The sequence below is a fragment of the Crinia signifera genome, chromosome 19 (assembly GCF_055691185.1).
Source record: "Crinia signifera chromosome 19, ASM5569118v1, whole genome shotgun sequence".
NCBI classification, from domain to species: domain Eukaryota; kingdom Metazoa; phylum Chordata; class Amphibia; order Anura; family Myobatrachidae; genus Crinia; species Crinia signifera.
The window spans coordinates 2,392,344-2,406,917 of record NC_139226.1 but is presented as its reverse complement, the minus strand read 5'-3'; the positions used below and the strand labels follow the sequence as shown (position 1 = coordinate 2,406,917).

At 50.0% G+C, this 14,574-nt stretch overlaps 1 protein-coding gene across 1 annotated transcript in view; it reads right to left on the bottom strand.

The window, feature by feature from the left end:
• Positions 1-14,574, bottom strand: part of HSPG2 (heparan sulfate proteoglycan 2) — a 110,007-nt gene that overhangs the window by 33,032 nt on the left and 62,401 nt on the right. Inside the window, 14 exon segments of the mRNA XM_083161780.1 lie at positions 148-277; positions 458-612; positions 700-829; positions 912-1,063; positions 1,146-1,275; positions 1,366-1,511; positions 2,116-2,242; positions 2,443-2,594; positions 7,798-7,936; positions 9,501-9,652; positions 9,817-9,952; positions 13,198-13,343; positions 13,766-13,915; positions 13,993-14,115. Of these exon segments, the coding sequence (XP_083017906.1) occupies positions 148-277; positions 458-612; positions 700-829; positions 912-1,063; positions 1,146-1,275; positions 1,366-1,511; positions 2,116-2,242; positions 2,443-2,594; positions 7,798-7,936; positions 9,501-9,652; positions 9,817-9,952; positions 13,198-13,343; positions 13,766-13,915; positions 13,993-14,115 (1,968 nt within the window).

Sequence of the window (14,574 nt, the reverse complement as noted above, 5' to 3'; positions counted from 1 at the left end):
TCTCAGTGCTTTGAGGTAAGGGTAACTCCGACACCCCATAAGGCTGATGAATAATGAGACATGGATGTGCACAGACAGCCAAGGGAAAGAGGACCCCAATATTGTGTGCACATCCGATACCTCCACTGGCTTATAAGAAGGAATCACCTGGAGCTGATCTTTGGATGATCACATTGATAACAGCTTCCTGGAAACCAGATCCAGTGTCAATGCGACAAATGTACTCGCCAGCATCGGCCAGCTTGGCATTGAGGATCCGCATGCGTGGTCCTGCGATCTAACAGACAGAGAACATAGAACTTAGCCAGGACCCTTCTCCTCCGCTGAAACATCTATCAAACCAAGGAATGATAAGTCATGCCTACTCCTCTGTGAGGCCAATGTGATTGGCCTGCTAGGGATGTAGACGGGGACCATCTTACAATAAAGTCTCCTATAGATACATTGCCGGCTTTACCTGGTGATTTGGCGGCAGTGGCTGCCCACTGGACCGATGCCACGTCACTGGGCGGCCTGAATGCCCATCAATCAAGCAACTGAGTTCCACATGTTGACCTTCTTCTACAGTTTTTGAAGACGGAGAGATCTGGATGGCACCTGAGACGCCTGTGTCTGTAAGCAGAACATTACACCTCATGCTGCTGACCAAGGAAGGCCACCAAACCAGTGACGGCAATGACCATTTTCCTCTGTACTCACTGTGTCGGGAGCCTTCAATGGAGACCGTGATAGAAGCCGCCTGTACCCCGGAACCACTGCTGACCTGGCAGATGTACTCTCCGGAGTCCAGCGGGGAGGCCTGAAGGATCCGCAGACTGGAGCCCAAAACCTGCATGTGACAAGTATATTACTTACTGATACATCAACCAACACGCTTTGGCAAGTAACGTTCGCTGAGTGTCTGCCCATACCTGGTGATTGGCTGACAGCTGCTGCCCTTGTCGGTACCACGTCACCTCTTGCAGCGGCCGCCCTTCAACCAAACAATTCAGAATGACTGTCTGCCCCTCCACCAAGGACTGAGTTGGCGACTCGATCCTGATGGTTGGTGTGATGCTGGGAGCTGGCCAGATAAATGAAGATGATCAGATTTCGTGAGCACAAGAAGAATACATCATGAGAAAGAACACGATGAGCGATCTTACGGAGAACTCTGCGGCTTATAGTGACCGTGATAGTTGCCTGCCGGGTGAGCGCTCCAGAGACGACGCGGCAGATGTACTCGCCAGAATCTGCTACAGATGCCTGGACAATTCGCAGACGGGAGCCCAGCACCTATGTACAACAAAAGGCTCATCAGGTAAACCACAGTGGGGTTATGGTCTGGGGAACAGCGGGATCGTAGTAATTACTGTGACTGTGTACCTGGTGATTGGGGGAGAGCGGCTGTCCCGTTCTGTGCCACGTAACCACAGCATTAGGTGGATCGGAAACCACACAGTTCAGGTCAAGGGTTTGGCCTTCAGCCACAGAGGTAGAGGAGGGTTCAATCCGTAAAGCTGGAACAGAGCCTGGTGGGAGCGATACAAGGAAACAAAATAAGGGGATGTTGCTTAGAAAGCAGTGAGGAACGCTAGTTTATTATTCAGCAAATGACGTCACAATAAAGCAAAACATGAGTAGCACATGAGGTCGGGGTATAAACGGGATTATATACTGCACTCTTAGTATATACAGTGCCAGCAGATGTCAGACATGGAGAGGAAGGCTAATAAGGCTTTATATAGTGACGAACACAGAGGAAGAGGCGGGTCCTAAATTGCAGACTGGGTTTATTCATTGTGCATGGATGACAGCAATCTGCTTCTCCAAGTTCACCCGTACAGTGCCTAGTGCACCAGTACAGTGCCTTAGTGCAAGGGTTTCTGGTCTGTCATTGGTCAGACACTGCTCTAGCACCTAGTGCACCCATACAGTCCCTTAGTGCAAAGGATTCTGGTCCGTCATTGGTCAGACACCGCTCTAGCACCTATTGGATCTCACTTTGGACACAACACATGAAATGTGCTCTTTGCTTGCACTGCATCACAAATAGCAGGACCTAAAAAGCATTTCCGCTGCGCCTATCACATGTTCTCTTACATAAACACTCTGCAGTAAACCAAACACACTTACTAGAAATGCGGGAGACAGTGACGAAGGTCGACGCTTGCTGTATGACGCTGCCAATGGACACGCGACAGATATATTCACCAGAGTCCGCCTCAGTGGCCTGCAGGATCCTCAGACGGGAACCATAGACCTACAGGGAAATAGTAAGTACAAATGTGGATCTATATACAGGAGCATCGCTGCACGGAATCCATCTGTTTGCTTGTCAGGACCCGGGAGCCCACCTGTTCTGTGTCTCATATACACACCTGGAGGGTCCAGCTTTACCGCCAGCAATCTCTTACAACATGGATTACATCGCACACATTTACCACCCTAGTAATTCTGTACCTGATGATTTGGTGAGAGAGGAATTCCTTGTCTGTGCCATGTAACCATAGCCCCGGGATAACCAGGAACCTGGCAGTCCAGCTCCAGGGTCTGTCCCTCAATCAGAGAGCCAGAGGAGGACTCAATTCTAAGGACAGGGATGTTTTCCAAAGCTGGGAGAGAACAAACATTGCCAAGATATGTCCTGATATTCTACAGGTACACTGAGATAACGACGTTCCATCAGAAGCCGGATGAGTTACACGGAAGATCAATGGAAGGGTGACAGGAGAAATCAGTAGTACCCGGGACAGAAGATAACATGGAGAGATGAGGGCAGAGAACAGTGATGCCAAGAATAGTAGAATCAGCCATTGAGAGGTGAGGGCATAGGACAGTGAGTGAGGATGAGGAACTCGATGAGTATAGAAGAATCAGCCATGGAGAGATGAGGGCAGAGGACAGTGAGGGAGGATGAGGAACACGCTGAGTATAGAGGAATCAGCCATGGAGAGATGAGGGCAGAGGACAGTGAGTGAGGATGAGGAACCGGCCGAGTATAGAAGAATCAGCCATGGAGAGATGAGAGCAGAGGACAGTGAGGGAGGATGAAGAACCGGCTGAGTATAGAAGAATCAGCCATGGAGAGATGAGGGCGGAGGACAGTGAGTGAGGATGAGGAACACGATGAGTATAGAAGAATCAGCCATGGAGAGATGAGAGCAGAGGACAGTGAGGGAGGATGAGGAACCGGCTGAGTATAGAAGAATCAGCCATGGAGAGATGAGGGCAGAGGACAGTGAGTGAGGATGAGGAACACGCTGAGTATAGAAGAATCAGCCATGGAGAGATGAGGGCGGAGGACAGTGAGTGAGGATGAGGAACACGCTGAGTATAGAGGAATCAGCCATGGAGAGATGAGGGCAGAGGACAGTGAGGGAGGATGAGGAACACGCTGAGTATAGAAGTATCAGCCATGGACAGATGAGGGCAGAGGACAGTGAGGGAGGATGAGGATCACGATGAGTATAGAGGAATTAGCCATGGAGAGATGAGGGCAGAGGACAGTGAGTGAGGATGAGGAACACGCTGAGTATAGTAGAATCAGCCATGGAGAGTTGAGGGCGGAGGACAGTGAGTGAGGATGAGGAACACGCTGAGTATAGAAGAATCAGCCATGGAGAGATGAGGGCAGAGGACAGTGAGGGAGGATGAGGAACCGGCCGAGTATAGAAGAATCAGCCATGGAGAGATGAGGGCGGAGGACAGTGAGTGAGGATGAGGAACACGATGAGTATAGAAGAATCAGCCATGGAGAGATGAAGGCAGAGGTCAGTGATGCCAAGAATAGTAGAATCAGCCATGGAGAGATGAGGGCAGAGGACAGTGAGTGAGGATGAGGAACACGCTGAGTATAGAGGAATCAGCCATGGAGAGATGAGGGCAGAGGACAGTGAGTGAGAATGAGGAACACGATGAGTATAGAAGAATCAGCCATGGAGAGATGAGGGCATAGGACAGTGAGTGAGGATGAGGAACACGATGAGTATAGAAGAATCAGCCATGGAGAGATGAGGGCAGAGGACAGTGAGGGACGATGAGGAACATGCTGAGTATAGAGGAATCAGCCATGGAGAGATGAGGGCAGAGGACAGTGAGGGAGGATGAGGAACACGCTGAGTATAGAGGAATCAGCCATGGAGAGATGAGGGCAGAGGACAGTGAGTGAGGATGAGGAACACGATGAGTGTAGAAGAATCAGCCATGGAGAGATGAGGGCAGAGGACAGTGAGGGAGGATGAGGAACCGGCCGAGTATAGAAGAATCAGCCATGGAGAGATGAGGGCAGAGGACAGTGAGTGAGGATGAGGAACACGCTGAGTATAGTAGAATCAGCCATTGAGAGGTGAGGGCATAGGACAGTGAGTGAGGATGAGGAACACGATGAGTATAGAAGAATCAGCCATGGAGAGATGAGGGCATAGGACAGTGAGTGAGGATAAGGAACACGATGAGTGTAGAAGAATCAGCCATGGAGAGATGAGGGCAGAGGACAGTGAGTGAGGATGAGGAACACGATGAGTATAGAAGAATCAGCCATGGAGAGATGAGGGCAGAGGACAGTGAGGGAGGATGAGGAACACGCTGAGTATAGAGGAATCAGCCATGGAGAGATGAGGGCAGAGGACAGTGAGTGAGGATGAGGAACACGATGAGTGTAGAAGAATCAGCCATGGAGAGATGAGGGCAGAGGACAGTGAGTGAGGATGAGGAACACGATGAGTATAGAAGAATCAGCCATGGAGAGATGAAGGCAGAGGACAGTGAGTGAGGATGAGGAACACGCTGAGTATAGAAAAATCAGCCATGGAGAGATGAAGGCAGAGGACAGTGAGTGAGGATGAGGAACACGCTGAGTATAGAAAAATCAGCCATGGAGAGATGAGGGCAGAGGACAGTGAGGGAGGCTGAGGAACCGGCCGAGTATAGAAGAATCAGCCATGGAGAGATGAGGGCAGAGGACAGTGAGTGAGGATGAGGAACACGCTGAGTATAGAAGTATCAGCCATGGAGAGATGAAGGCAGAGGACAGTGAGTGAGGATGAGGAACACGCTGAGTATAGAAGAATCAGCCATGGAGAGATGAGGGCAGAGGACAGTGAGGAAGGATGAGGAACCGGCCGAGTATAGAAGAATCAGCCATGGAGAGATGAGGGCAGAGGACAGTGAGTGAGGATGAGGAACACGCTGAGTATAGAGGAATCAGCCATGGAGAGATGAGAGCAGAGGACAGTGAGTGAGGATGAGGAACCGGCCGAGTATAGAAGAATCAGCCATGGAGAGATGAGGGCAGAGGACAGTGAGGGAGGATGAGGAACCGGCCGAGTATAGAAGAATCAGTCATGGAGAGATGAGGGCAGAGGACAGTGAGTGAGGATGAGGAACCGGCCGAGTATAGAAGAATCAGTCATGGAGAGATGAGGGTAGAGGACAGTGAGTGAGGATGAGGAGCACGCTGAGTATAGAAGTATCAGCCATGGAGAGATGAGGGCATAGGACAGTGAGTGAGGATGAGGAACACGATGAGTATAGAAGAACCAGCCATGGAGAGATGAGGGCAGAGGACAGTGAGGGAGGATGAGGAACACGCTGAGTATAGAAGCATCAGCCATGGAGAGATGAGGGCAGAGGACAGTGAGGGAGGATGAGGAACACGCTGAGTATAGTAGAATCAGCCATGGAGAGATGAAGGCAGAGGACAGTGAGTGAGGATGAGGAACACACTGAGTATAGAAGAATCAGCCATGGAGAGGTGAGGGCAGAGGACAATGAGTGAGGATGAGGAACACGATGAGTATAGAAGAATCAGCCATGGAGAGATGAGGGCAGAGGACAGTGAGGGAGGATGAGGAACCGGCCGAGTATAGAAGAATCAGCCATGGAGAGATGAGGGCGGAGGACAGTGAGTGAGGATGAGGAACACGATGAGTATAGAAGAATCAGCCATGGAGAGATGAAGGCAGAGGACAGTGAGTGAGGATGAGGAACATGCTGAGTATAGAAAAATCAGCCATGGAGAGATGAGGGCAGAGGACAGTGAGGGAGGATGAGGAACCGGCCGAGTATAGAAGAATCAGCCATGGAGAGATGAGGGCAGAGGACAGTGAGTGAGGATGAGGAGCATGCTGAGTGTAGAAGAATCAGCCATGGAGAGATGAGGGCAGAGGACAGTGAGTGAGGATGAGGAGCACACTGAGTATAGAAGAATCAGCCATGGAGAGATGAGGGCGGAGGACAGTGAGTGAGGATGAGGAACACGATGAGTATAGAAAAATCAGCCATGGAGAGATGAGGGCAGAGGACAGTGAGTGAGGTTGAGGAACACGCTGAGTATAGAAGTATCAGCCATGGAGAGATGAAGGCAGAGGACAGTGAGTGAGGATGAGGAACACGCTGAGTATAGAGGAATCAGTCATGGAGAGATGAGGGCGGAGGACAGTGAGTGAGGATGAGGAACACAATGAGTATAGAGGAATCAGCCATGGAGAGATGAGGGCAGAGGACAGTGAGTGAGGATGAGGAACCGGCCGAGTATAGAAGAATCAGCCATGGAGAGATGAGGGCAGAGGACAGTGAGTGAGGATGAGGAACATGCTGAGTATAGAAGTATCAGCCATGGAGAGATGAGAGCAGAGGACAGTGAGGGAGGATGAGGAACACGATGAGTATAGAAGTATCATCCATGGAGAGATGAGGGCAGAGGACAGTGAGTGAGGATGAGGAACACGATGAGTATAGAAGAATCAGCCATGGAGAGATGAGGGCAGAGGACAGTGAGTGTGGATGAGGAACACGCTGAGTATAGAAGAATCAGCCATGGAGAGATGAGGGCGGAGGACAGTGAGTGAGGATGAGGAACACGCTGAGTATAGAAGTATCAGCCATGGAGAGATGAGGGCAGAGGACAGTGAGTGAGGATGAGGAACACGCTGAGTATAGAAGTATCAGCCATGGAGAGATGAGGGCAGAGGACAGTGAGTGAGGATGAGGAGCACGCTGAGTATAGAGGAATCAGCCATGGAGAGATGAGGGTAGAGGACAGTGAGTGAGGATGAGGAGCACGCTGAGTATAGAGGAATCAGCCATGGAGAGATGAGGGTAGAGGACAGTGAGTGAGGATGAGGAGCACGCTGAGTATAGAAGTATCAGCCATGGAGAGATGAGGGCAGAGGACAGTGAGTGAGGATGAGGAGCACGCTGAGTATAGAGGAATCAGCCATGGAGAGATGAGGGTAGAGGACAGTGAGTGAGGATGAGGAGCACGCTGAGTATAGAAGTATCAGCCATGGAGAGATGAGGGCAGAGGACAGTGAGTGAGGATGAGGAGCACGCTGAGTATAGAGGAATCAGCCATGGAGAGATGAGGGTAGAGGACAGTGAGTGAGGATGAGGAGCACGCTGAGTATAGAGGAATCAGCCATGGAGAGATGAGGGTAGAGGACAGTGAGTGAGGATGAGGAGCACGCTGAGTATAGAAGTATCAGCCATGGAGAGATGAGGGCAGAGGACAGTGAGTGAGGATGAGGAGCACGCTGAGTATAGAGGAATCAGCCATGGAGAGATGAGGGTAGAGGACAGTGAGTGAGGATGAGGAGCACGCTGAGTATAGAAGTATCAGCCATGGAGAGATGAGGGCAGAGGACAGTGAGGGAGGATGAGGAACACGCGGAGTATAGAAGTATCAGCCATGGAGAGATGAGGGCAGAGGACAGTGAGGGAGGAAGAGGACGAGTATAGGAGGAAGAATACGCAGAATGACGCAGATGAATACAGAGGAGAAGACTGAAGAAAACATCCAGTGGACTGAGAACTTACGGATCTGACCACCAGGCAAATGAGTGACCGTTATAATGATGGCCGCCTGTTGTGTAGCTGCGCCATTAGTGACCTGACAAATGTATTCCCCGGAGTCTGCTGATGACGCCTGAAGAATACGTAGACGGGAGCCATAGACCTTAGACGTGACATGAACAGAGGAGGAAAAGTCATCTAAGTCCAAGTTAGTACATTCCTAGTAATGCCATAGTCCTCTCTCTACCACATACAGCGCACACTAACGGCTGTCAGAACAGCTGCACATACAGCGCACGCTACCGGCGCCAGGAACAGCTGCACATTCAGTGCACACTAACGGCTCCTGGGAATGGCAGCACATACAGCACACATTAATGGCTCCCGGAACAGCTGCACATACAGCGCTCACTAACAGCTCCTGGGAATGGCAGCACATACAGCACACACTAACAGCTCCTGGGAATGGCAGCAAATACAGCGCTCAATAGCGGCTCCTGGGAATGGCAGCACATACTGTAGAGCGCACACTAACAGCTCCTGGGAATGGCAGCACATACTGTAGAGCGCACACTAACAGCTCCTGGGAATGGCAGCACATACAGCGCACACTAACAGCTCCTGGTAATGGCAGCTCATACAGCGCACACTAACAGCTCCTGGGAATGGCAGCGAATACAGCACACACTAGTGGCTCCTGGAACAGCTGCACATACAGCGCACAAGAGCAGCTCCTGGGAATGGCAGCACATACAGCGCACACTAGTGGCTCCCGGGAATGGCAGCACATACAGCGCACACTAAAAGATCCTGGGAATGGCAGCACATACAGCGCAAACTAGTGGCTCACGGAACAGCTGCACATACAGCGCACAATAGCGGCTCCTGGAAATGGCAGCACATACATTGCACATTAATAACTCCCGGAACAACTGCACATACAGCGCACACTAACAGCTTGTGGGAATGGCAGCACATACAGCGCAGACTAGTGGCTCACGGAACAGCTGCACATACAGCGCAAAATAGCGGCTCTTGGGAATGGCAGCACATACATCGCACACTAACAGCTCCTGGGAATGGCAGCACATACAGCGCAAACTAACAGCTCCTAGGAATGGCAGCACATAAAGCGCACACTAAAAGCTCCTGGGAATGGCAGCGCATACGGAGCACACTAGTGGCTCCCGGAACAGCTGAACATACAGTGCACACTAACTGCTCCTGGGAATGGCAGCGCATACAGCACTCCTGGGAATGGCAGCGCATACGGCGCACACTAGTGGCTCCCGGAACAGCTGAACATACAGTGCACACTAACTGCTCCTGGGAATGGCAGCGCATACAGCGCACACTAACAGCTCCTGGGAATGGCAGCACATACAGCACTCCTGGGAATGGCAGCGCATACGGCGCACACTAGTGGCTCCCGGAACAGCTGAACATACAGTGCACACTAACTGCTCCTGGGAATGGCAGCGCATACAGCGCACACTAACAGCTCCTGGGAATGGCAGCACATACAGCGCACACTAACAGCTCCTGTGAATGGAAGCACATACTGTAGAGCACACACTAACAGCTTCTGGGAATGGCAACGCATACAGCGCACACTAACAGCTCCTGGGAATGGCAGCACATACAGCGCACACTAACAGCTCCTGGGAATGGCAGCACATACAGCGCACACTAACAGCTGAACATAACTGTGAATGTTGCATATTTACCTGGTGGTTTGGGGAGAGGGGGCGTCCTGCCCTGTGCCATGTGACTACAGAAGGGGGGTAACTCGAGACCACACAGTTGAGCTCAACAGTTTGTCCTTCTTGCACTGTGTCAGTTGCGGACTCGATCCTCACCAGCGGGGAGCCTGCAGAAGCTGTAGAAGATCACAGTAACATATTTCATGTATGGAACTACCACCAGTGTACACGATGTGGCAGTGATGGTGGTAACACACGGTGGACATCTAGGACCAGCCAAGCATTGCGTAGTGTACTGCAATGAACCCTATGTAACAATGACCAGACCGTATGGACTTACCTTTTGTCACAATCACTTCGATCGGAACCTGTGATGTCCCAGCCGAGCTGGTCCCGACACACAGATATATCCCACCATTGGCTGCGGATATGGATGGGATGATCAAGGTGGAGATATCCTGACCCTCTGTGCGGACCTGGTAATTACAGACACAACGTTTGGGTTAACCCTGTACAGGGTTGGGTATATACCCGCACAACCTATTTGAAACTTTATTCACAAATATAGAAAGAGAGACCCCCAAATATTGTATCCACTACGTGGGGTGTGCAGTTCCCAACAGAGATAATATATTTTTACGAGGAGCAGAGAAAAAGACTGTATAGGGGAACGCACAAAATATTAAAACGTAACTTTTATTATTTTATATTCTAAGATGCCCTGTATCGAAATAAGGGGCACTACATAAACAGCAAAAATATTAAAGAGGTTAAAAGCACATGTAATACACAAACAGAATGGGTGATGGAAGAATAAAGAATTAGTGTGTTAGAATACACATTTGTTATTTAGGGAGAGATGTTTTAGGGTAAACTTGAGAAAAAATCCTCGATGAGGATCAATTCCTTATATTATGTATTTAGTTATTGACCACGGAGAAATATAGGTTATATGCGAGTTGTTTGTTATTCAATCATACTATGGATTATCTACTTGTGATGCGGTTTAAGCTTTCTCAAGGCCAAAGTTTGGCCTTGAGAAAGCTTAAACAGCGAAACGCTGCGTTGGCATCTGTTATGTTAGGGAGAAGTCCTTATAATTTACTATAGAATTGTCAATATGATAACTGAATGATAGATTATATGAGATAGGACTTGGATAAACTTGAGACAGGAGAAATATAGGACATTGTATCAGAAATGTATCGAGTATATGTACTTAACATAATATTGCAACAGTAATGTGTTTGTGATTCATTTGATTGACCACAAGAGGGCAATCTAAGCCAATAGATAATATCACTTGAATCACTATAACACAAGGGAAATCCCATATCAAACTGTGCAATAATTAGAAGTGCTTTTGTACCAGAATATAATTACATTGAGGGTAATTTAACCCAATAACCAGTACCAATAGGAATACCAGTGAGAGTGGTATTCCTGAAATAATACTAGATACTGTTGTGGCGATATACTTTGACTGGTGGCAACTGTGTTTCATATGAAGACACTTATATTAATGTAATCACAATATACATTAAAAGAACTGAGGCACAAACCGACGTGTTAACTATAAAGTGCACGAATGGGATACTGAAATAAAGTATAACCCAATAAAAACATATATATTGTGAATATTTGGAATTGGTTTAGGAGGATTATCCACCTCAATTCAGCATATAACCATACCAACCAATTATTGTGAGGGGTGAACCAGTGAGAGGGGACCACCCATCACAAAGAGTGCCCATGAATACATATACTATATACAGTACATGACAACACCGGTTTGCTACCACTTGTGACTGGGGAACCAGTGAGAGGGGATCACCCATCACAAGTAGATAATCCATAGTATGATTGAATAACAAACAACTCACCTATAACCTATATTTCTCCATGGTCAATAACTAAATACATAATATAAGGAATTGATCCTCATCGAGGATTTTTTCTCAAGTTTACCCTAAAACATCTCTCCCTAAATAACAAATGTGTATTTTAACACACTAATTCTTTATTCTTCCATCACCCATTCTGTTTGTGTATTACATGTGCTTTTAACCTCTTTAATATTTTTGCTGTTTATGTAGTGCCCCTTATTTCGATACAGGGCATCTTAGAATATAAAATAATAAAAGTTATGTTTTAATATTTTGTGCGTTCCCCTATACAGTCTTTTTCTCTGCTCCTCGTAAAAATTACAGACACAAAACTGAGTCCCCATCCTAACACAGATCACAGACCAGCTGACTGTGCTCTGCTACTGAGCAGAGATGGGACAATGCACAGCGGGGAACAGATCCTGGTTGGATTCCCCTAGAATCCCCATTTTACTGCCTATGACCATTGGTAATTGTACCATTGATAATACAGTGCTTAAATGAAAAATCAACGTGTGATAAATTTATGATTGACCTTAATGAAAACTTGCTCTCTTACTCCCACCGCAGGGTGGGAGTAGTACCCCTTTTACACCAAAAACCATGGTCGGACCCTGCTTTATACCCCATTTACACAGCACTTCGACCTGGGTCGGACCTGGGTCTGCACCATTTACACTGAACCTGGGTAAGCCCTGCCTTTCCTCATGGATGTCGTTAAAAATGCTTGCTCGTTGCCAAGGGTGGTATAAGATATATATATCTGTCCCCGGGTACTGGGAGGAGGGGGATCCCTGCGGCTGCTGAGGGGAGGGGGGGTACCTGTCAGCCTGAGGTCGGAGGGGATGATGTGCGCCGCTGCTGTACCTCCGGCAAATGGACAGTCAGTTGCGGGGGTCCCTCCAGCACATGGGAACTAGTACTACTTCCCATGTGCTGGAGGGACCGCCGACACTGACTGTCCATTTGCCGCAGGGACCGGCTGCCGGGGGGAGGTACAACAGCGGCGCACATCATCCCCTCCGACCTCAGGCTGACAGGTACCCCTCAGCAGCCGCAAGGACCACCCTCCTCCCGCAGCAGCTGGGCACACCTTCCCGCAGCGGGACCATTTACACCGCCATTTACACGGGTCCTATCCGTGTTCTACCCAGGTCAGGACCTGGGTAGAGGACCCGTGTAAATGGACACGGATATACCCCATTTACACCGCCGCTGATCCGGGTCTGACCCGCCGCTGACCTGGATTTTTCGGCGGTGTAAAAGGGGTATAAGAGAGCGCCGGGTGGGGGTAAGAGAGCGCAGGGCGGGAGTAAGAGAGCGCAGGGCGGGGGTAAGAGCGCGCAGGGCGGGGGTAAGAGAGCACAGGGTGGGGGGTAAGGGAGCGCAGGGTGGGGGTAAGAGAGCGCAGGGTGGAGGTAAGAGAGCGCAGGGTGGGGGTAAGAGAGCGCAGGGTGGGGGGTAAGAGAGTGCAGGGTGGGGGTAAGAGAGCACAGGGTGGGAGTAAGAGCGCAGGGTGGGAGTAAGAGCGCAGGGTGGGAGTAAGAGCGCAGGGTGGGAGTAAGAGCGCAGGGTGGGAGTAAGAGCGCAGGGTGGGAGTAAGAGCGCAGGGTGGGAGTAAGAGCGCAGGGTGTTGGCTCTAGTACTGCGCATGTGCCAAACATCGGTCCCCGTGTGTACTAACATTGGCTGGAAAGGGACCAGAATAAGGTCCAGAATCTGATTGGTTGCTATGGGCAACATCCCCTCTTAGAACCTTTAGTAAATGGACAGGTAATTCTCTATGACAGCGTAGAAGAATAACCCCAGCTGCCCCTGCCGATGCCCATACTCACATCAGGGGGTAAGACGCCACCTTGCTTCCTCCAGGAGACTGTAGCGGTGGGGCTGCCTCCAGCTCTGCAATACAGCCGCACTGTGTCCCCTTCTCTGACCTGTACAGAACCCTCCGGGCTCACCTGGATGATCGGCAAGTTCCCACCTGTGGGCAAATCAGACAATGACTCCGTACATTGCCCCCCGCATGTCTCTATAAACCCCCCACCCTGTCTGTATTCACCCAACACCAGCTCCGCACCTTTGGCTTGTACCTATGTAACACCTGGTAGAACACCCCTAACACACAGTGATGTGACACCTCTCACTAGTGTGGTGCTTGGGGTGGTTGGCCTGTGATGACTTGGAGGGTCCCCTACACCCCACATGTATCTTACTGTTAGGGACCCTTCAGATGAGGGCACCTGGTCGCAGTTGGCAGGCCGGGCACATAGACTTAATGCTCAGCAAATCAATTTTGTTCTGAGTTAGATTTCGGAATCTATTATAAGTAACAGCAGTGCGTAGTTCTATAGAATATGGAATTACGGTGTGCGGGTCAGCCCCCCCTCTGAGATCCATACTCACTGTGTACTCGTAGTTGGGCCCTGGCGATGCTGTACCCCAGGCTGTTGGCCACACGGCAGGTGTACTGACCCTCATCGGAGAGCTGGGCAGATGGGAAGCGCAGGACGCCCCTTTGGATGGTGGTATAAGATATTCCTCCGTTCTGTCCACCTGCCGGAGACGTGCATGGATGACAACGAGTCCCATTGTTACCTGTCACAGCTCAGCCCATACCTGCAGTTACCTACCTGTCCATTCCAGTGTGGGAGGCGGGTGCCCCAGCGCTCTGCAGTGGAACTCAGCTGGTTGTCCCTCCTGGACAGTCAACTGCTGGGGTTCAATAACAGCCACAGGAGGGTTCCCTGCTACAGCTACAATATGGTGGAGAAGACATTAAACAGGTCACATCATAAAGTGCATGAGTCCAAGAGAGCTGGAAAAGGGAGAACAGTGTCCGGTCCACGGTCTGCTCCTGGTATGAGGCCCTTACACCGGCAGCCATGTTCTCCCATGCCACGGGCATGATGGGCAGACAACAGGGCTATGTGATACCTCCTAAACACTGGTGGTAGATCTAGAAGTGTGCTGTAGTCCAGGTCATGCAACTCGGCTGAGATAGGCAAGCCCGGGAGGGTGTGGTACAGGGTCCCGACAGCCGGGATCCTGACAGTCATTAGCCCGACGTTGGGATCCCAACTGGCTGGACCCAGACTTTAAGACCTGGTGGCACCAGAGTTGGAGCAGACATAATTTGCTCCTTCAAATGTAACTGTTAAAGGTGAATCCTTAGTTTGCAGCCTGACCGTTCATTGCGGGCATCCTGCGCTCGC